The sequence below is a fragment of the Drosophila willistoni genome, assembly GCF_018902025.1.
Source record: "Drosophila willistoni isolate 14030-0811.24 chromosome 2R unlocalized genomic scaffold, UCI_dwil_1.1 Seg167, whole genome shotgun sequence".
NCBI classification, from domain to species: Eukaryota; Metazoa; Arthropoda; class Insecta; order Diptera; family Drosophilidae; genus Drosophila; species Drosophila willistoni.
Window position 1 is genome coordinate 12,965,513 of NW_025814050.1, and position 22,112 is coordinate 12,987,624.

General features: G+C 36.1%; 3 protein-coding genes across 4 annotated transcripts; 1 reads left to right on the forward strand and 2 right to left on the reverse strand.

The window, feature by feature from the left end:
• Positions 1-12,464: 12,464 nt before the first annotated feature.
• On the reverse strand, positions 12,465-17,802 carry LOC6642475 (RNA-binding protein 5-A). Of its 2 annotated transcripts, XM_002064863.4 has the most exons (13): positions 17,652-17,800; positions 17,455-17,566; positions 17,041-17,376; positions 16,765-16,978; positions 16,624-16,693; positions 16,266-16,339; positions 15,115-15,192; positions 14,939-15,053; positions 14,600-14,836; positions 14,049-14,537; positions 13,147-13,981; positions 12,837-13,083; positions 12,465-12,773 (listed from the first exon to the last, which is right to left on the reverse strand). In XM_002064863.4, the coding sequence occupies exons 1-13, from the start codon at positions 17,653-17,655 to the stop codon at positions 12,657-12,659; spliced, it is 2,928 nt and encodes a 975-aa protein (XP_002064899.3). In that variant the 5' UTR covers positions 17,656-17,800; the 3' UTR covers positions 12,465-12,656. The 2 variants fall into 2 exon arrangements, with proteins under 2 accessions (XP_002064899.3, XP_023031359.1); XM_023175591.2 differs by lacking the exons at positions 12,465-12,773; positions 12,837-13,083; positions 13,147-13,981; ... (1 more) ...; positions 14,600-14,836; positions 16,266-16,339 and having other exon boundaries at positions 14,987-15,053; positions 17,652-17,802.
• A 201-nt stretch (positions 17,803-18,003) lies between these two features.
• On the reverse strand, positions 18,004-20,692 carry LOC6642476 (splicing factor 3B subunit 2). The gene is made up of 5 exons (XM_002064864.4): positions 20,618-20,692; positions 19,842-20,560; positions 18,805-19,780; positions 18,500-18,744; positions 18,004-18,438 (listed from the first exon to the last, which is right to left on the reverse strand). The coding sequence occupies exons 1-5, from the start codon at positions 20,639-20,641 to the stop codon at positions 18,045-18,047; spliced, it is 2,358 nt and encodes a 785-aa protein (XP_002064900.1). The 5' UTR covers positions 20,642-20,692; the 3' UTR covers positions 18,004-18,044.
• Positions 20,693-20,785: 93 nt separating this feature from the next.
• LOC6642477 (histidine protein methyltransferase 1 homolog) lies at positions 20,786-21,957 on the forward strand. The gene is made up of 2 exons (XM_002064865.3): positions 20,786-21,475; positions 21,532-21,957. The coding sequence occupies exons 1-2, from the start codon at positions 20,978-20,980 to the stop codon at positions 21,940-21,942; spliced, it is 909 nt and encodes a 302-aa protein (XP_002064901.1). The 5' UTR covers positions 20,786-20,977; the 3' UTR covers positions 21,943-21,957.
• The last annotated feature ends 155 nt before the right edge of the window (positions 21,958-22,112 follow it).

Sequence of the window (22,112 nt, forward strand, 5' to 3'; positions counted from 1 at the left end):
AAAACTAAAACATCAACTAATTCTTAAAACAAAAAGGGTCGTATATCTGCTACAATTCGTCTACTCTTTGCATTAGAACAAACATAGTTTTAAGTAGACGTAGACCTCTTACCACCTGTTTCCGAATCCCTATCATTCGTATTTACGTTTGGCCATTTGGCCAACAATAGTATTTAAATTTGGTATTCTCAAGCTCCAGTCTCGAATTTATTATCAATCACTAAGCAAAAGATTTTTATTCAAGTAAATTTAGGCGCAATTTGAAAATGAGAACAGATTTTAGATCCATTTCCAAATTCTATTCTTTATTTTTCTTACAAATAATGATAAATAACTTTCGAACCAAAAACAAAATGCAAAACTTAAACATTATCCAATTTTTGGCATTACTTAATTCGTCGCAGATGAGAGTTCCAAGTTTTTGTTCAAGTGTAAAGCGCAAAATATAATTCAAATAAGATTAGTTCGAAACCGAAAACCAAAGTGATTAAACTAAATTGACATATGTATTTCTCTATGCATAATAAATTAGTTGATCATTCTTAGAGTTAAATAAGATTTCAAAAGGCAAGCTTATTACCAATCCACAGAACAAAATGGTAAGGGGATTGGTTTGAAATCCCATTAAAGAAACGGAAAATATATTTCGATTTGTATGTATGTATATAAATTCTGCACCAATCCCAAATTCTTCAATCTGCATTTCTTTGGCTTTAACTTATGTAGATATGTATGGCTTATGGTTTATGAGTAGTCATTTACGTCAAGTCTGAGTTTGAATGTGAGTTTGTTAGAATTGAAATTGGTGTCTCTGTTTGAATTTGAGTTGGAGGTTTTACGATGGTAAGAAAGAGAGGTAGAGAGAGAGATCAGACTAGACCAGACCAGACCGCCCGTCGATTGCCATAAACTTATTCATTTCATGCGCAAATTATTTATGCATGTAAATTAGCAAACAACAGCAACAACAAATGTACATAAAAAACAAATATAAGATACTAAAAACTAGCATCTTACAAAAACCACAACAAAAAAAACATTTTAGTTTGTAACTTTCGAATTTATCGCCAGAACCCCATCATCATTATCATTGCCACGCCCTCGAAAACCACCAAAACAACAACAAGCACAACAAAATGGGCAATATTATGGGTTTACTGTTACAACAAATAAATTGTTGAAATATGCAAATTGTCTGAACAAAAAAAAAAAAAAACACTAAAACATTAATCTTAATGCCAGCATCAAGAGATGTAAACAAATTCTTTGCCAAAAGCAAAAGAAAAATATAAAAAAGAAGAAAACTTGACTAAAACTCTGTTTAAAAGTTTTTTAACAAATGTGTTAATGTATGTGTAAGTGTGTGTGTGTTGTACTGTGGCCTGCTAACCCAGTAAAGTTCATTTGTACAAATATTTAATTAACTTGTGTTTTTTTTTTTTTTTACATCAACTGTTTATTTTTTGTGTTTGTTAGGTGTTAAATTTTTGATTTTTTTGTGTAATCATGCTCAAAGTTTATTTATGCTAATGTTCAGTTTCTTTCATTATGATATTTTTCTGTGGGTTTTTTCTTTTTTTTGTCTGGTCAGAGGGGCTTTTCATTTGACCATGTCTACTTTCGATTTTAGTTCTTTTGTTTGTTGCCTTATTAGAATACCACAATAAACCGCTTTTGGCTCTATTATGGTCCTCTATAAGACACTCGACTGACTCGACGTGGGCCGACCATATTCGAGTTGAAATTCTTTATTAATATTTTCACAGTTGTGTGTGTTGTGGGTGGCATTGAGTGGACAACTTGAGATCTATGTACATAGACTAATCAAAAACTGTGAGGGTTTTTTTTTTTCCCATATTTGTATGTCTTAGTTTTAGAATTCATTAATATTACAACATTTAATTTGTTGAATGAGTGGGTAATTTAAACGATTAAGCTGAACAAATTGCTTTGAAAGCTATTGGATACAAGAAGAGAGAAGAAATTTCATATTTTCATAAGAGCTTTAAATAAATTGATCATTTTGATAAATAATTTTAATTTAATTTGAAATTTATTTTCCACATTTTCCTTTGATCCCAAAACAAAATTCAAAACAAAAATTCGACTTACGTAGGTAAAATTTAATCATTTATTTCTGATCGCAATCGAATCTTTTTCGAGACCCATTTAAAAAGTTATAAATGAGCTTGTTCTATGATCATATATGTCTCCTTTGTGGGGAGAAACCCCTACTTTGAATCAGATTTGACTCCTTTTTGAGACATGTTTCAAATCATAGTTTGGACTAGTTTTATCGATTAATCGTAGGCGATCCATTTTGGTATCGTACGCGACTTTTTCTAGAGTAACATTTTGAATCATGGGCGACACGTTTTAGTCGTTGGGAAAATAAGTATTTCATTCAACGAAAAGGGCTCAAAATAGATTCATTAGGAGGATTTCTGGTAAAAAATCTTCCAAAAGAAAGATAGTTAAAATTGGAATTTTTTTCAACAAATTTATAGGTAAAGATTAAGTATTTACTGGTGCTATTTAAGCTTAAAAATAAACATACAACTAATAAAATATAAATACATTGTGTTTTCTTGTTATTGTTATTTTCAACTATTACTGACATTTATTTGTAAGGAGGTAATGTCACGGGGGGGTTATGAAATCTAGTTAAAAATGCTTTTACAATTATATATTTAAATACTTTTTTAGTGTGAATAGTGATATTAAAAAACCATATAGATAGATATTTAATATTCAAAGACTTTAAGATGATTTATGATTGTCTTATGTGTTCACGGCCATTTCTAAGCTTTAACTATGCCCATCTCACGTACTTGCGGGCCAAAGACAACATGAAAGAATCACGACAAACAAAAAAAAACACACACACACACACACCATAAAAAAAACAAACCTATAAAAATAGAAAAAAAAAAACAAGCTACAACAAAAAGCATTATGTAAGCATTAGCACGCTTTAACCTCCATTTCTTCAGCACTTCCCTCCCGCTCTCTTTCTCTCTCTCTCTATTGACTAGAAGTCAAAGCGTGAACAAACCATAAAACAACACAACGGCAATAACAATTAGTGACAGTTGCCTCCCGATAGCCAACTTGCCACCTTGCCACCGCTGCGCATGCGCAATAAATGCCATCAATACCAAATGCAGATCCAATTAATTTTCTATTAACAATTTTTATATGATTTATTGTTGTTGTTGTTGCCGTTGATTATAAAAAGCGGAAACCATTAAAATGATTGAAAGAATCGAGAAACAAATTCTATTTCCTTTCTGGGACAAAAGCCGCTTAAAGAAAGAAAATACCTTTTGTGACGCTACAAAACTTCCGGATTGTAAAGAGATCTAATAAAGGAAAACAGAGAGAAAGAAAGAGAGAGGGGACAGAAACGAAATTGAGTTTAGTGTTCCAAGGAGAGGGCAATGTGAGAAGGAAATCAATGTATGTAGGTATATACTTACTATATGTGTTATATATGTTTGTAGTATATAAAAGTCGGGCCCAAAGAAACTGCGCAAAAGGCGAAATAATTTATGAACTAATTAAAAGGCGCAGTTCGTTGTGATCGGTCGTTGTTATGGGGTAAAAAACAACAAAAAAAAAAAAAGAAAAAAAGTATGTAAGGGTAACCCAATACTAAAGGCATCAGATGATGTGATGCGATGCTCGAATGCTCAGAGATTCATATGCTCAGATGCTGGGCTGGCTGGCTGCTTGGTTGGTTGGTTGGTTGGTCGCTTGTTGCTCTTGTTTATAAATCAAGTCACATTAAGTGTAATAATAAACGCCAGATTGAAGCAGAGCGGTACTAACCAGTTTTTTTTTTTTTCTTTTTTTTCGTATGTGGCAAATTGAATAAGTCATAAAAAGAACGCGCAACCCAAGGCGAAGGAAAAAAAAAAGTATGATAAAAAATTAATAAAGTGGCCAAGTTCTTTAGGTGGATAATTATGGAGAGCAATAATAAACTGTACTTTATGTCAAAAGACAAGGACTTGAAGTTACCCTGCAACTAGACACAACTTTTATATATTGACGCCAAGTGATCTACTTTCATTTGAAGTCTATTTTCTATTTTTTCTATTTTGATACACAATGGGAGACAGTTAAATAGGTTAAACAAGAAATGTAAGGAGAATATTCACTAAGAATTTGGAAACTTACAGCTGTAGAAAGAATATTAGGCAAGAAAATGCGAATTCAAATACATTTCAAAGAGTAATTGGTCGAAAATAATATGAAAATCTTGAGTCCGGTCGCCTTTGAGAGCTCCGGACTCCTTTAAAAGCTGGCTCAGACTAAAAAATCTCTGATGCAGAAAATTTAATTTGAGATACCTTCGGAATAAAAAGAATGCTCCAATCGGCTTTAGACATAATAGATTAAAGACTTAAGGGGGCAATCCTAAACATCTGGCCAGGTGTGTAAACACACAAGGTGAAAGACTCAATAAGGAATTCAAAATTTACAGCTGCATAGTGAATATAAGGCAAAAAAATACGAATTCAAGTTGAAAATAATCTTGAGTCCGGTCGCCTTTGAGAGCTCCGGACTCCCTTAAAAGATAGCCCAGACTGTGATGCAAAAAATTAAATAAATGCTCAGAATCCAATCATAAAGGAGCTATCCTAGTGCGGTGTCCAGCAGTGTGTTTAAGATGGCGTGAAGTAGCGGATCTTGGTCGAGATTTCGAGCAGTTTCAGGCAGAAAATTTGTAACTCCCCTTAGGATCGGCAACCATGAATGTTTCAAAAGATATCTCCAATAAGCATATGTAGGTTTTTAGCTATTACTAAAGAACAATTTCCAAATTCAATGTTCAAAATCCACCTCCCAGTGGCCTAATGGCTACAGGGTATTTGAGAAGAAACAAAAAAAAAAAGAACAACAAAATCTGAAGAGTTGGAGAAATGTCAAAAACTTACGCTTCATTGCCAGTTCAAGTCTCAGTCACTGGCTAACGATAACGACAACAACAAAATGCTGATGGCACAAATTATAGTCAAGCTGAAGACCGGCAGTAGAAAGCGGCGGTTGCTGTCGCTGTCGCTGCTGCTGCGTTGTCTCGAGCCCCACAATTTCCGCCATTTATGACAGTCACAAATCGAGTTATACTCACACACATACCAAAAACCATACCATACCACACCGCACCAAACCATGCCACAAAACCATTTCATACCACATCAGTCGCAGCCTTTCCTCAACAAAGTCTCTCAGAGTCTCTTTGGCTGCTGGTGTAGCAGAGAGTCCGCGTACTTTCTAATTTCTAAGCGTACTTTGTTTTTTTTTTATTTTTTCGTAAACTCCCTCCTGCTGCCGTTTTTTTGTTTCTGATGGTTAAAATACTCTTCTAAGACTTGTCGATGTTGACTATGTTAGCAAGTTTGGCATGAAATCGAAGAATGCTTAAAATGTCTGCCTTAAGAATATAAAAAAAAGTGCAGAAAAATAAGTATATTTTAAGCCCACTCATAACCTTTTGGGAAATATATGTGAGGTCTATTCATTCATGATCCTACAAAAGAACTCAATAGACACATTTTTATCCCGCTTTGATTGGTTCTGCTATGGCCTAAATTTTTACACAATATTCTTAATATGTTGTAGAATCAGAAAAAAAATACAAACATTTAAAATGTAATTCGCAACGAGAAAGAAGCAAATAGCAAATCTTCCAGAATGACAGGATACTGAATCATTCAAATAAAAAAAAAATATTTTTATCTCTGATTAATTTAAAATGTTATATCCTAGAAATTCCATAATAACATTTGAATTTATTGTATTAATTAAGAAAATATATTACAAATTGGTAACAAATTGGCCAGCCATATAAACGACTCTCTCTAAAAATTGTTTTGTTGATTGCTTTTCGATTTGTTGGACTAATTTTAGATTCATTTAAATGCCATTTAACATTCCTTTGAAGAAGAATGTTACTTTTAATTATATGATTATAATCAGAGATGATTTGAGAGTTAAACTTTATTTAGAGTATTTTCATGTCGTGGTTTAAGAAGAAATAAAAATAAATATTTGTACAGTTTATTTTTATTTTTCATGTCATTATTGGTACAAACAAGTTTGAAGTTTTTTTTTCTAACTCTTTCTCTCTATCTCCATCTCACTCGTGTATCCATTAGATTGTTTTATTTTTGTCGGCAACAAAGTGTTAATGTTAATTTGTGCATGCAATAGAAAATTTTGTTGTTGCTGTTGTTGTTGCCGTCGAGGTCATATACGCGTTTAACCACACTGAACAACTGAATAGGCGGTAACATTTTGCAGATTTCTTTGATGGTAGCCAAAGTGATGGGAGGAGGTCAAATCAGTTACAGTTAACGTGTTTGTGCCGTTGTTCTCTCTTTTGGGTGGCACGGCAAGGAGAAACTAACACCACTCAGAATGGACAGAATTGAGGCGTCGTTTTCGTATTTTTACCAGAGCAAAAGGAAAGTATACATACATATGTATGTATGGAACGGGATGAAATGGATATATATAGCAGCAGGTTTTTAGTTTTGCCTCTTTTACTTAACTAGTTTGTTTGGCTAATGAACTTGAAATTGGGTTTAGCTGTAGGCTTGAGGTTAAATATGTTAACATGTACCAACATTTACATATACGTATGTATGTAAGTTTGTTGTTGTGTTACATGGCTAAAAGCTTTCTAGAACAGAACAAGTAATTGTAATCTTAGAAATCTTGTAATTACTTTTAGACCATTTTATTTAAGTTAACTTATTGCCATTTATATTCAAGTTACTGAGATTTGCATGAACCAACTTGATTAATTGTAATGATAGATTCGCCCGATTCGGGATCCTTAAACTTCATTGAGGAAATTTCTATTTTCTATGAGTATCAATCATTTTGACCTAGGAAAGTCGCCGGTTATAAAGTTAATTTCTTATTTAAAACTAAGAATTTAGACTTCTTTTGGCAGAATTACCTTTATTAAATTACAATATGTTATTGTTTGCTCATTGTACGGGTAAAGAAGAAAATCCTTATGGAAGAAAATCCTTATACCGAACACCATTGATATATTATGTATCCTAAACTGCTCTAATCATTTGCAAAAAGTGGAAAAAAGTGGAGGGTTTAGGCACTCAACGAAATGTTAGTAATTCGATTAAATAATGGCTTTTTTTTTTGTCTCTTCATACCCCCAACTGCTGAGTCCTTGAAGTAGTCTCAACATTTAGTAACTACTCAGACTCAGACTCAAAAATGACTAAGTCAAATATATGAATTTTTTAATAGGATCCCACCCGAAAATGTTTTCTAGATCCGTCTATGGCTATATCTTAATACATATCACACGTAAGGTATTCAATATAAGATAAGGTTTATCGAGGCATTTGGATTAGAATCTCTCGTTTTGAGAAAACTTATCTTTCTTTTAGAGACTAATTTAGAAAATTCATTGGGATAGTGTTCAATCGACGAATGCCTAAAACAAAATTAATCATTCTTGCGTTAGGAATAGTACAATATTGTTAAATAATCCATAATAGAGCGAAAACTGTAAAAAGTTGTAAGGTATACGATATATATTCTACGAAGTCGGAAGTTTCAAACTTGGGGAAGGAGTTGCACCCCCAGGATCGCTTTGGATTCGTCACTGCTTTTGAAGGTCCTAACGAAAATCTTTTATCGCATTTAATATAGTAAATTGAGAAAGATAACTTTTGATTGAATGAATTTTGAATATTGTAGATCCTTTTATTAAAGTGGCTTTCTATTGTTCAATTACTTAACTAAAGGCTAATTTATTCTACCAGGAAACAGTCATTAGAAATATATTGAACTTGTGTCTCATTACGAATAATACCCTGTTGTTCTTTTGTAACAATCTATTCGGAAGTTTGTTTCGGTTTTTCAAAATAGTTATCAATTATGAAGAAATTTCTTTCAGTTATTTACGTTGAAACGCCTTCAAGCATCCTCTGGCACTTAGGCATCTCAACTTCGTGGTCTCTAGTTGTCATTTCCAAAGGCGCGCCACCAATTGCCATCCTCCCTTGCTGCTCCCTACCTCGGCTGGCAATTTGTGTGTGAGAAAATGTGGCAAAACGGTGCATGCAACACTTGATGGCAAAAGGGGAGTTCAGTTCATGCTGAGGATGGCATGGTGAACGGGAGGAGCCCCAACGGGAGGCCACATAACTGAGAGCCTAAAGGAAAAAAATAGAAGCATGTGCAATGCATTGCAATGCGGTGGCTTAACTCAAGTCAACTCTGGACAGGAAACTTAAACTAGTTCTAGTAGCAACTAGCCAACTTAACTGACTTCTAAGTTGCTGGCCATAAACTGGGACACTTGTTGCAGCAAAAACACCAGGGGCAAACAACAGCAACAACAACAACAACAGCAACAACAACATTCGCTCAATTGGTAGGAAATCAAAGATCGTTTCAAAAATATCTGAAACTTCCCACGCAAAAAAAAAACAACAAAATTGAAAGAGACAGCCCAACCCAGGGAAAATATAAAAAATGAGAAGCCAACCTAAATTGCCTTAATGGACCATGAAGACTTGAGATACCCCATAGCCGGCTTTGGCAGCAGGCGCGTAAAACTAAACACAACAATAAAAATACCGCCCAATTATAAAAAAAAAAAAAATTATATAAAGCGACACAGAAAAAAACCGAGCAGAGCCCAGTCAAGATAAAAAGAGGGGTTTGTGGTGGGGAAGGGGAACGAGAGAGATGTCGATGCTGCGTGGATAAGCCCAAAAGGAAAAGAAAGTTTTCTTCTTACCTCTTCCCCCCGCCTCTCCCCACACCCACTCTCTGTCTCGGTCTCTTATTTCTTTCCAGCCAGCGATTTCATTGACAAAAATATTTTACTTTGCCGACGTCTTTTTTTATTTTTTCTTCCTGTGCCTCTTAGCCGCCGCGTGCAACGAACTTTGCATGAGAAGGCCCAAACCGAAAATGGGCTTAACCCTGAAAAGCCCCCTAGGGTATTGAGGTATTTAAACCGAAAAATTCCTAAGAACTGTGCAAATCCATCAAGAACTTTCGTTAAGAATTTACGATTCATGTATAGCAAAGTCAAGATCTTCAAGATCTTGTTAGACAGTTGAACAAGATAATCAGACAAGAAAACACAACCAAATACAATGACCAATTTCAAATTAATGAATCCTAAAACTGTGAAATAGACGGAAAATGTGCCCCTATAGGTATGCAACTTACAATTGTCAAATGGACATTATGACTGAATAAGACAATTTGAACTTTAACTGGAATTTAGAATCTTTGATTTTTGGATCTTTGATTTAAATTCAAATTCTTTTTAATGTATGATCAAGGTACTCTAAATTCACAGGACTTCTTGACCCAATTCTTTGATTGAATTTCAATACGAAATAAGAATATTTTAAAACTAACTTAAAGTTACCTACATACTAGACATAACAAACTACCAATGTATTGGTATTCTATTTAGCCTTAAAGACACTTTCGTCAAAGTAAAATATAAATGTATACGAATTTGTTACATTTTAATCTCTAAATTAGAACCATTTCAGATAGGATTTCCTGCCGTAGCGTAACAAAATGAAACGATATTGATGACCAAACCAGAACCCATTAACCATGGCTTCTTAAAACAGGAACCGGTACTAAAAACTTGGCAGTGATTGCATTTACTCAGTTTGGAATCGTTCCTCATGCCTGTGAGACATTGTCTTCTTATTTTAAGTGTGACTTTTACATCACTTGAAAGTTCTTAATCTCTTCAAGTAGAAACTACAATAAATACTTTTAAATACAAGACGTTTATTGCAACAGTTTAATAGTCTGAAATCGATACTAAATGGGTACTTGAAAATGTTTGTATGTACATATGAGAAGAGGGCAGGATGAAAATTGTTTGAACTGGGATTTTGGAATACTTTTAGTTTAATATGTTGAAGCAACATTTTCGAAATAAACTTTTTTATAGTGTAAAAATATATGTAAGTAAAGTCCAGGAATATCATTTGCTTCTATATAAAGAGTAATTTGTCAATGAAGTAAAAATTTTACACTCAACATTTTTAAAATTGAATGAATGGAACCTAAAAATGGAGTACTCAAAAATAATATATAAACTCACCCCTCCCCCTAAAAATAAATAAAAACTTTTTCTGAATTTAAAGTGGAGAAAATGCAGGCATGTTGTTTGGTATGTTTTTTTTTTGGATTTTTAATTTTGCTTTTAATGGGTTAATGGGTTAAGGTGGCTATTGGCATTAGTTACAGTTTGATCTTCTTTTTTTAATGCTGCTGTTGTTGTTGTATTTTAGTTTTCGATACATGAAATTGACTTTACATATTTCAGGCAGCAGTCGCAGTCGATGTAACAGGTTGTTGTTGGCTCTCTCACTCACACAGACTCACTCACACTCTCTCTGCACACACACACTTACACAAAAAAAACGTATCAGATAGCTTGCTGCTTTTACCTGTTGCAGCGAACAAGAAGAAGAAGGAGAAGAAATATCTTGGTCGGGAGGCTGCTGGTTTTTGTTTGATCTTGTGTCTTATTGTTGAGCGTTGTCATGCATCTTTCTGCTTGTTATTTGTTGGTTTTTCTTTAACTATCTTCCTTTCTCTCTCTCTCTCTCGCTCTCTATCTAGCTTGCTGGTTTCTTTCTCTTGTTTCACTGTGATATTTATTGGCACATAAATGCCTCAAAATTGATGTTATTGTCATTGAAACCCCCCACCTCTCCCCTTTCGCTCAACTGGCCCGCTTGAAGACATTCTTTCTTGTCCTGTTTGTTTTGAAAATTGATTTTCCTCTCTTGAATTGTTTTTTTTTTATTGTTTAGATATAGGTTGGTCTGCTATAGAGAGCGGGTGGAGGTGGAAATAAATGAAATTGGTAAAGAGTGGGCGTAACTGTTCACATCAAAAGTGGGCGTACAGGCAAGAATCAAAGAAGAAGAAGGAGATGAAAAGGGCAAGAAGAAGGGAATAGAGCAATTTCTTTTTCTTTTTTGGGATAAGGCAAATGAGTTATTTTTTTGTTGTTTCTTTTGAGTGGGCTCTCCCGAAGGGGCGAAGTGTGCGGCATGTGGGGAGGGGATTATGGCATGTGGGCTTTTTCGTGGGTTGCTGCTGGAAAAGGAAAATTAGCTAGGCTAGTCAACTTACCTTATATGACGATATATGTATGCATATGATTGGCGCATATATGTGCATATGTATACATGAATGTATTCCAAATGGTAGAATGAAGTAGAATTTCCTTTGCGCAAAATCACAAATATTTGCGCATGCGCAACTGCCGCATTCCAGGGATACACACACACACTTACACACACGCAAAAAAGAGCGAGGGACATAAACACAAACACCGATATACAAATGTAAACGGTTAGCCGCCGTTTTGCGGCAAATTGTTTAAGCAGACAAAACACACACAACAAACAATTTATCAATCTTTTCACACTATATGTAGTTTAATTTGTTTACTCTCATACACACACACACTCATATACATATACGCATGTCTGCATGTGTGTATCTGCGCACGCAATTTTCGCGTTTTTATTTTTGTATGTATCTTTTATTGGCTTGAATTTTCCTTTTGCCCTTTTCAAGTCAACAAACAACAAAAAGAAAAAAACAGACGCCGTCTTTTTTTTCGCAATTGATCGACAAGACCAGCCCAGCCAGGCCAAATTTGTACTTTGTATCTTTACATTGCCCTTTTGTGTATTGCGTTAGCTCATTTCATTTCCGTTTATATTAGAAAATTCACAAAATTCCAAAATCTCCAGTTTAAGTCAGAGGCGCGCAACGAAATTGTATTCAAATATTATCGAATATGTGTTTTTGTTCAATGGAATTACAAAAAAAAAACACCGAATACAAGCGACCGCACAACCGCTCACTTGGAAAACAGAAACAGAAACTGAGCATAAAATAGTGAACAACTTTTTTTTTCTTAAATTCGCATAACAAATGGATAAATTCAAAAGAAACCAGTTTTGTTAAATAACAGTGCTATGTTAATCTAACAGAGCTATGTTAATGCTACCACACTGAAAGAAATCGGCCGCTACTTTTAAATGCACCAATTTTTATGTGAGATGATTCATGGTTTAATGATGGCATAATTAACTAAAACTACCAAACTATGCAAATTATAAACAAGTGGCTTTAGACTGAAACAATATTATTTATATACTTTAAAAATATTTACGGTATTAAAATGCAGGCATATGCCAGCACACATTTTGTTTAGTACGATCTCATACATCATTAAAAATATAAAATATAATTTTTCTAATTCACGAATTTTTGTATTCTTTGTACAAATTTTTCTTTTATTATTATTGAAACATTAAAAATTAATTACAAATTCCAAATGCATACAAGAATTTGTTTGATGCTGAATAAATAAATTTAGCGAAGATCAATCACAAATTTTGGAATGTTTTTATACATATATCTTTATTATATACATTATTTTACTAATTTTAGCTAGTGTGTAAATGAGCGTAATGACAATTAGGCGTATGTATGAAAAGTTGAGGTAACGATTCAGTTTCCCTACACAATGCAAAACAAAAATATTAATAAAAAGATTAGAAATAAATAAAAAAAAACGAATTAATTATTTAAGTTCAAGCATTTTCATAGCGTTGTTTCATCATTTTCTTGATGTAAGTTTTGTAATCATTGCCAGGTGCGAACTGGCCAGCCTTATTGCCCAGGCCAACGTTGTTGGAGCGTGCCTCGGCCTAGGGAAAAGAAAATCAAAGCTATTAAATTGTTCCTAAAGTCGCACCATTTGCTATTTTTACCTCAATGATCTGGGTACGTCCTTGGTTCTTACGTCCCAAGCCTTGACCCTCAGACCAACCCATCTTCTGTAAAAGACGACTGCCCACATTGCTAGAACTGATGGGCATGGCAGGAGCTGGATTATTATCCTTTTGACGTGTCTGCATTTGCTTCATCTCGATTTCAAAGCGCTCCCGACTTCGATTGGGTGGTGGAGGATCACTTTCACCATACTTTAGTCGACGTTCCTTGGCCCGATCACGATAGCTGCAAAAAATATAAAATCAATTATAAATAAAGTCTGATATATATTAATTTAATATAACTTACGATAATCCTCCTCCAGCTGCATCATCTCCACTGCCCGCTGAGTTCTGATTCAACTTGGCAAGGTTCTCTTTGTGCAAATTCGACATTTTTAAATGCTTCTGGAGTATGTCCAGAGATTGGAAAGCACGTTTGCATAATAGGCAAGTAAGTTTCTTAAAGTCCACATAATCCATTTCATCAATTGGTCCATTAGCTCCTCCGCCAACAGAAGTGGCCTGATTTGCTGACGAATTATCCTCCTCCGAGTCTGAACCCCCGCCATATGCATTCACCAATTTATTCATTCCACCTGGAGCAGTTGGTGCCACAAAATCACTCAATTTAGCTCTTTCTTTCTTCTCCAAAATGGAGAAGCCTACATCGGCATAGCCACCACTACTATGGGCAGCTGCACGTGAAGTGCTGGGCCCATCAGTTGGTATCGATGTGCCCGCTGTACCCAAAATGGGTTGTGGTGTAGCCACCACCGTGTAGTCCTTTTTCTGATTTAATTGTTTGGCCCATTTTTCCATGTCTTTGACAATTTTCTTTGCCACCTTGACCTTATCATGCTTGAAACCCGTTTCCTTGTCCTTGGATTTTTCCTTCTTTGCATTGGTGTCATCCTCTCGGGCCTCGGGCTGTGGCTCTTGGGCTAAGACCTCTTTCAGTGCCGCCTGTGTGGAGGCAGGAGTGGCCAATATATAAGTACTTCGACGCTGATCCCAATATAAATAAGCTCCCGTCTCGTTATTGTAATAATATTGAGAATGTGCATCATAATACAGTCCAGTACTTGGATCATAATAGTAACCCGAAGTCTCATCATACTGATAACGTGAAACATCCGGTGTGGCTATAAAACAAAATCACACAAATATAATAGAAAGACCTACAAGTAAAAAGGAGATCATTTTACTAACGATAAATCTTGCCATCGTTGCCTTTGGGCGTATTGAGATTTGCTGCGGTGCTGGTCGTGGCAGCAAATGAAGCTTTTGCCACCGCTGCCGCCTGGGCTGCAGCTGAAGCTGCTGATGTGGCCGTTGTCTCAATACTGTTTAGCTTTTTTTGTTGCCTTTGTATAGCCGACAAGGCCACAGCTGCTCCAGAATTGGCCTCTGTTAATTGGGAATCGCCCATATTGCCTTTGGCAATTTCAGATGTATAGTAGTCTCTATAGTACTGAACATAATGGGCCTTCTCTGCAGGATTCGAGGCATACAAAGAGGCACTATACTCGGCCAGACGTGGTACATCAGCTAGAGTATATGTGCCTCCAGCTCCTGATGGTGGAACCGCTGACAGATCTACATTACCAGTAGATGGCAAATTCCCCGAACTAGCAGCAGTCGGCACATCCTTGGGTCCAATCTGACGATTCTCAAAGTCAATGCTATAAGAAATGCCAACTAAAAAGAAAAGACAATCAGAAAACACACGAATAAAGATTTGCAAGGATTTCAGTTCATACCATTCCTCTCATCTATGGTTAAGGGTGGATCCAGGGCTGTCAATCCATTGTACACATTCATTGAATCGATGAGTGTCTCAAAGTAAAGATAACAAATGCCACGCGATGCTTGGGTCAATGTATCCCGACTGATGAGCACTTTACTGACAGTTTTAGCCAACTGAGGCACGAATTTCTGCAGAGCAGTCAGCACGCCCTCCTCATTGGTCAAGGCATCCAGATTGCGTAACATAATCTCTGCATTTAGAAATTGCCAATTAAATTGTGAGTATCTTTGTTTTTTTTTTTTTTAATTCAAGTTTCAAGATTTTTGTTTTGATTTGATTGTGGTTGGTTTACTTTTTGTTAATATATGGCTTATCTCATCGGCCCCCTCGCCAACGCCTTCGCTCTCCGTACGTGACGAGCTGCACATGAAGCAGTAGAAGCGTCTCTTAAAATTGCAGGCACCACACTGAAAATAAAGTACGAGAAGTTCAATTATTTCACTTCAGATTTAAATTCCTTTTTCTTACCTTAACGCAATTCCAATCGGTTCCCCGCTTGTGGCTATATTGTAAGGACACTCGCTGATCGCCCAATTGTAGTGAACCCTGTGCCAAGAAATGAAAAGAGAAAAGATATGGGTTTTGGCATTAATTAAACATGTTTCAAATAAACCAAACAATATCACAGACTACACAGTCACCAGGTTGCTGCTGCTGTGTGTGTTTCTTTTTTGTATTCGTAAATGCGCAGTTCTTGTTGCCGTTGACATCGTTTTGATGTTAAATTTTTGATGATGATCTTTTTTTGATGCTGCTGACGACGTATGTATCCTTTGTATCCATTAACACAACTTGATCTAACTTATTCAAATGGCTATGTTATTACAATATATCTATGTGATTTTATTTTAAGTTCAGTTCCGTTCTGGAATGAATATTTCGAAACTAGGCCATAAACTTTTCGTTTAAGACGAATGCAAAGTTCCCGAGACCAAACAAGTGCATTTGTTTATCTAATATTTTTTGCTAAGCCAAGCAAACTTTATAATAATTTATAGCCAAGCAAAAAATTAACATTTAAAGCGGATTTTTTTATGCTCTTTTGGTTAATGTACAAAACTGTAAAGTGATTTATATTTTTCAGTCATCATTTAAGATGTACTCCATAAATTTTTACGAATTGAATTAACATTGTGAATCGAGTAGTGAAAGAACAAAGAAATTCCTAAGCTAAGTGATTCAGCTGATTGACTTCATTTAAATCTTATCAAATGAATTGTTAAGCGAAAGAAATATTTGGAGAAGTGAAAAAGAAATAGTTCGAATGATAAGATGACAAATTAGTACTAAATAGTAACTAGAGTTTTTGCTTGATCAAAACAGACAGACATAAGATTACTTTAGGATTCTAAGTCAAATGAGAAATATATATACAAATAGAATATATATGAGCCTGGCTTGGTGTATAATTTCCCAGGGGCATAATCTATGTAAGACTATTTGCTATAATTTAATTTTCATTGCGGAACTGAACTTAAGGCACAAAATTTCATAACTATTAATTCCCATTGTCTTATAAATGTAATATATTATATTCCGAGATGATATTGGTTTTTTTTTTTAAATTTGTTCTCTTATCATTTGGTTTTGGTTTGTAGTTGATGTTATTGTTGTGATACCTGAGTTATTTCCATCCAATGTCTGGCTTCCTCAACGGTATTAAACTCGACAAATGCGAAACCGCGTGATGCACCTAAATTTTAGATAGAAGCAGATACAAAATGGTTTTTGTCAAAAAATGTTGTTGTTTGTTTCAATAGTTTTTGTTTGGTATTTGTTTTTTGGGAAATTATTTTGTTTATTTTTTTTTTGTTGTTCTTGTCGGTAAAGCCAGGTGTATCAAAAAATTTGTTTGGTTCCTTATCATTTAACATTTTTATTGGATGAACCCACAAATACTTACTGCCAAAATTTGTGTTTCGTGAAACATAGAGACTAAATTTAAGAGTACAAATTATTTGTTTATATATAACCCACCTGTTGGCTGTTTCCTAATCACACGTATACATGCTGGCTCCATATTCACTTGTATTAAAGCAGCCCAAATCTGGTTAAGGATGAAAAAGATAAATATAACAAGAAAATATATAGATTTCTTCTTTCTATTATTGTACTTACATCCGCTTCCGTAACATGCTTCTTTAGTCCAAATATAATTATAATGTTGAGGGCCTCATTGCTTGTCCTCGTATGTTTACGACGATATTGACTATCATCGCTCATATAGCTATCTTCATCCGAGGAATAGCGCCGCGAATCACGACGTTCTCGATTGTTGCCATTCCCATTGTTCTGATTGTTGTTATTCATGTTATTGCTACCACCGCTGCGACTGTGTGATAATACAATTTAAGGATATGTATAAAATCTTATTGTAAACCAACGGAGTCTTACCTTCCACGATCGTTGCCTCTGTCATAGTCCATATTGCGTTCTCTGGGCTCACGGTCATAGTTTTTCCAACGTTGATCGCGTTCATTGTCATAATTATCATCACGTCGATCATAATTATCGTCACGACGATCATAATTATCGTCTCGGCGATGTTGACGATGATCATAATTGTTGTTCCGCGAATTATAATTGCCTTCCTTTTTATAATCATCATCAATTAGATCTCTATATAAATCCTGTTCCGTGCTACCATCACGTCGATAGTGTGAAAATCTATCACGACTGCGGGAACGAGATTGACGTCGCCTGTAACCAGCATGTTCACGACTGCGTTCACTGCAAGGAAGGTGGGGAAGAAGAGAAGGAGAAAACGTTTTGACCAGGTTTATTTTCCTAGACCTCTAATGGACTTACCGGGATCTTGAACGGGAACGACTGTAGCGTCTGTATTGATTGCTGTTATTATTGCTGCCCCCTGAAAAGCTCCGTCCATAGCGGGAGTCCATGTTACGCGGCGTATGCGTATCTAATGGAGAATGTAAATTGATTTGAGTTTTTCCACTAAGATGGAATGTGTGTCGCTCAAACAGCAACAACATTAGAAAACTTACTCATGGGGGTGTTTATATATAAAACTGTGACGTTTCTAGAGTGTATTCCCTTGTTTTCAGCTTATTTAAATACAATTGTCCACAAAATAGGAGCAAATGAAAAAATTTCTATGCCTCCACCTTCTGTTTCGGTTTGTGTTAGAGCTGACACTTTGACATATCGATGGTTTTTGCCTTTTTTAAAACTATCGATTGCTTTTGATAAACATCGATAGTTTTGCCATCCCTTTTAAGTGCAAAAAATTTGAAAAGAAATTTGTTTTATATTACCCTTTACAAGTGAAACCCCCTTCTTTTTTTTGTTTGCATATTCTTGTTTTTGCTTGTGCATTAAAAAAGTTTTTTTTGGCCATTTGTATGGAAAATGTTTTATTGTTAATTTCTTTTGCTCGACTAAAACTTGAACTCCTTGTACTTCTTTGTGGACTTGGCCGGATCCGTTTGTTGCCGCTTGCGTTTGGATTTCTGACGTGCCACATGCTCGGCCAACATATCAGAAAGATCCTCCTTTTGCAAATGATTTTGCTGTTCGCGCATTTGTTGTTCATATCGTTGAGCCATTGCGTCATTGTCCATGTCCAATTCACTTGGATCCAAAGCCAATTCAACAATGCCCTCACGATCTGTGGTCGTGTTGGTTGTGGAACGAACTGGTGGCGGTTTAGCAGCACCAGCTCCAGCCCCAGTTCCGCTTATATCATACACATGTGTAGATGCCATCATGGAAGCACCAATGCGATCAGTGCGCTTCTCCGGCAGCACTTGATAAAGCACGGGGGTTTCATTACTAAATGCAAAAAATAAAGGAAATTATGAACCGTTTATAATAAGGCAGGCAATAAACATACTCTTCCATTTCGGCTTCGATCTTCTTTTTACGTAGCTCAATATTTTCGGGTGTTTCCATGCCGGCTGGTACACTGGTCAGACCCGATGGGGTAACCAAACCTTCAACAGGCGTAACCAGACCAGTTTCATCCTGCTGATCGCCTAGATCTTCGCCATCCTCTTCTTCCTCCTCGGAAGATTCTTCAGATTCGGATTCCAGTTCACCCCATTGATTACGTTCAATGTCGGCCTCATCGATGCCATTCTATTGAGATATTAGAAGTAAATTATAATCGTAATTGGTAAAAATATCGTTCCAACTTACGTCAAGGTCCAACATATTGGTTCCAAACACATCTCCGTACAAGGGTTTGCCATTTTCATCCACCGGCGGCTTACCCCAACCTCCTGCATGATAACCAAATGCTGTGCCCTCTGGAATGGGAGCATTTAGACCTGGTATTTTTAGATTCGGATACGAAGGTGGCGGCCCATAACGCTGCTGGGCTATCAGCCATGGGGGCGGAATCTTATGCGATTGTGGACCAACTGGCATACCAAGGGCGATTCGTAGCTCTTCGGATAAATCACCCGGTTTCTTTTCTTTCAGACGTGTCTCGAATTCTTTGCCCTCGTAATAGAGATCACCGTGTATGGTCATACGTGGCTTGGTCTGCCATTTAAAGAAGGCATCGTGCAGTTTCTGATAGTCAATGTCGATTTTACCCATCTTGGGTCGCACTCTCTCTCGCATTTTGGCCTTTAGGGTTTTGGCATCCTCTCGTTCTTGCAGTGATTCACGCATTTCCATGATACCCGTTTTCTTAATGAAAGCTGGCAAATCGAATGGCGGCTTCTCTATACCACGCTTGCCCTGCAAATACTTTCGCTTGAAACACCAATGCCTGGGCACCTGCACTGTATTCCTGTAGGCCTTCAATTGAACTAATAATTTGGGATCACGTGCGGTAACATCATGCATTTCAACCACATCTGGGCGGGAGACCAACTGCTTTAGCTCGGCTACACTGAGCCGTGTTAATTTTTTGAGTTTTCTTTTTGATAACTTCTCCTTATCTGCCTTCTGTGCATCTTCATCATCGTCGGCATCATCATCATCATCCTCACCATGCAGCTTATCAGTGGATTTTCTATCCTTAGCCAAAGCTTCGCCATCCAATGCAGACTTGTCCTTTTCGGCTGGCTTGGGTTTATTCTCTAATTTAAAGATTTCAAAGACACGATAAAATTGTCTGTACATGGGTGCCAGATCTGCTATGGTTATCTTTTCGGGCACATATCTGTGAGAGAACAGTGGGAAAATTAAATCATTTTCAACTCATATAATGTCGATATGCTTACTCAATTGTCACTTCATCTTCACTTGTCTCAGCGGGTTTCTTTTCTTTGGATTTTTCCTCAACGCGTTCTCTCCTTTTTCTGCTTGAACTTGAGCGATGTTCCTTGTGTTTTCCTTTTTTATCCTTCTCATAATGCTCATCGTCGCTGCCGGTTGCCTTCGGCTCTTGCTCGGCTTTTGCTTCATTTTCATCCGAATTATCCTTTTCTTGACCTTGCCGGCTCTCTGTAGTGGCCAATTGATTTTGCCTCTCAACTTCCAATTGTTGCCGCAATTTCTTATTCTGCTTCTTACGTCGCTTTTTCTTTTTGTTTTTTTCCGCCTTGCTCTGTTTGGCGGATTTGCTGATGCCACTGCCATTTACTTGATTTTCGGCTTCATCATCGCTCTCATCACCCACATCGGCAAAGTCGCCGCCTTCTTGTGTGCCACTGCCACCTTGGGAGTCACCGTCGATAGTAAACTCGGCAGCACGTTGGTCCTTAAGAGCTAGAACATCCTCTAGAGCTTTGGGTAAAACTAAATCAGCAGCAGCATCCGTAGGATCTTCTCTATCGCCAACTTCCGTATAGTCCGATTCATCAATAGCAGCATCGCCGGCTGCGTTAGCGTTGCCATTTTCGTTCCCATTGGTCGGGGCCGATGCCGTTGCCGCCGCGTTTTCCGACAATTGCTGTTGCGTCTCAAATCGTATGGACATCAATGGCGCTGGCTGGACGCCCTATTTAATTAAGTAATTGATTATTGAAAAATTCTAATTGGCAATAAATAAACTTACATCGTTGTTTAATTGGCCGTCCATAGAAATTTTTTGAGAAGTATAAAAAAAAACACAAATTTCCGCAGGGTCGCAATGAAAATAAAATCGATAAAAGTAATGTCGATAGTTTTGAAAAACCTAGGAGTCTTTCCAACACTGGTGAGCGATAACGATAACCCAATTCCAAAAAGTGTGCTTCAACACCTGTTAAGAATTCCCGAAGTAAACAATAAATAAAAAAGAGTTTAAAACTTTAATTTACCCGGTTATTTTGTATTTATTGCATCTGTTGCAATTTGTAATCCATATTGGTTCATAAATCATTTTAACACTCAAGGAATATAACAACAGAAACAGGGTGCCCTAAAGATTTAAAAAATGTTTAAATTCAACTTCCATGTGGATGCTGAAACTTCAGATACAGCTTTTGATCTGCCAAAGGAGGATAAAACTTCTGAAAATGAACGAGAAACAAAAGAGGAAGTTACCTGGTATCAAGCCGAGCATGTAAAGCCTACTGAAGCTCTATTAACAAATCTAGATTTGTACGAACTAAATGCCAAAGACCTTAAAGTTGGTAATATAGAATTGCGTCATCTTATAGCCGGTTTCGTCCTTGATGATATAAAAACGCATCAAGATGGAGATAGCACGGATATTAAGAAATCAGAAGATAAACTCTCGGATTTAATTACAGGAGTCTACGAAGGTGGAGCTAAAATGTGGGAGGGTACAGATGATATATTATTGTATTTAGCAGAAAACTTTAAGGAATCCTTTTGGAAAGACAAACATGTACTCGATCTGGGCTGTGGTTCTGGACTATTGGGCATATATGCCGTGAAATGTGGAGCTAAAGTAGACTTTCAAGATTATGTAAATTTTAGAATAACTTTAAATGATCCTTTTAATAATATATTTTTTCTTAACAGAACAAAGATGTTCTGGAAAACATTACTCAGCCAAATGTCGTACTAAATCTAAAGGATACTTCGAAAGATGATGAAAAACTGAAAATTTTGGAGGAAAATACAAAGTTCTTCTCTGGAGATTGGTCACATTTTGCCTTATTGACCAAGGATTTAAATAAATATGATATAATTCTTACTGCCGAGACAATTTATAATATAGAAAATCAACAGAAACTTATAGATACTTTTAGTAGTCGACTAAAATCCGATGGACTAGTATTAGTGGCTGCCAAATCACACTATTTTGGTGTGGGTGGCGGCTTAGAACAATTTATAGAAGTAATTAAGAAGAACGGAATATTCGAGAGTAAAAATGTTTGGCATACAGACGAAAATTTAAAGCGAGGCATTTTAGAATTAAAATTTAAATAAAGTTTATGAAAAGAAATATAAGGTACTATTTTGTATTCCTTTTTAAAAAAAGTGAATTCTTTCTTAAACGAAATTAGAGATTAAAATTCTTTTTGGCCGAAAAAAGCTGAAAAAGCTAAGTTTTCAAATTTGCTCCACCCTTATTTTTATTTGCTGATTAACAGCTGATC

What these genes read in the sequence shown, in the direction of transcription:
- LOC6642475 (XM_002064863.4), bottom strand. An exon ending in AGAGGCAACGATCGTGGAAG is followed by an intron (nt 16,979 to 17,040) that starts GTAAGACTCCGT and finishes ATTATCACACAG; the next exon opens with TCGCAGCGGTGGTAGCAATA. An exon ending in AAGCCATATATTAACAAAAA is followed by an intron (nt 14,837 to 14,938) that starts GTAAACCAACCA and finishes TTCTAAATGCAG; the next exon opens with AGATTATGTTACGCAATCTG.
- LOC6642476 (XM_002064864.4), bottom strand. Translation starts at nt 20,641, where the DNA reads ATGGACGGCCAATTAAACAACGAT. An exon ending in CCAATATGTTGGACCTTGAC is followed by an intron (nt 18,745 to 18,804) that starts GTAAGTTGGAAC and finishes ATATCTCAATAG; the next exon opens with AATGGCATCGATGAGGCCGA. An exon ending in ATCGAAGCCGAAATGGAAGA is followed by an intron (nt 18,439 to 18,499) that starts GTATGTTTATTG and finishes TTTTGCATTTAG; the next exon opens with TAATGAAACCCCCGTGCTTT.
- LOC6642477 (XM_002064865.3), top strand. Translation starts at nt 20,978, where the DNA reads ATGTTTAAATTCAACTTCCATGTGGATGCTGAAACTTCAGATACAGCT. An exon ending in AAGTAGACTTTCAAGATTAT is followed by an intron (nt 21,476 to 21,531) that starts GTAAATTTTAGA and finishes TTTTCTTAACAG; the next exon opens with AACAAAGATGTTCTGGAAAA.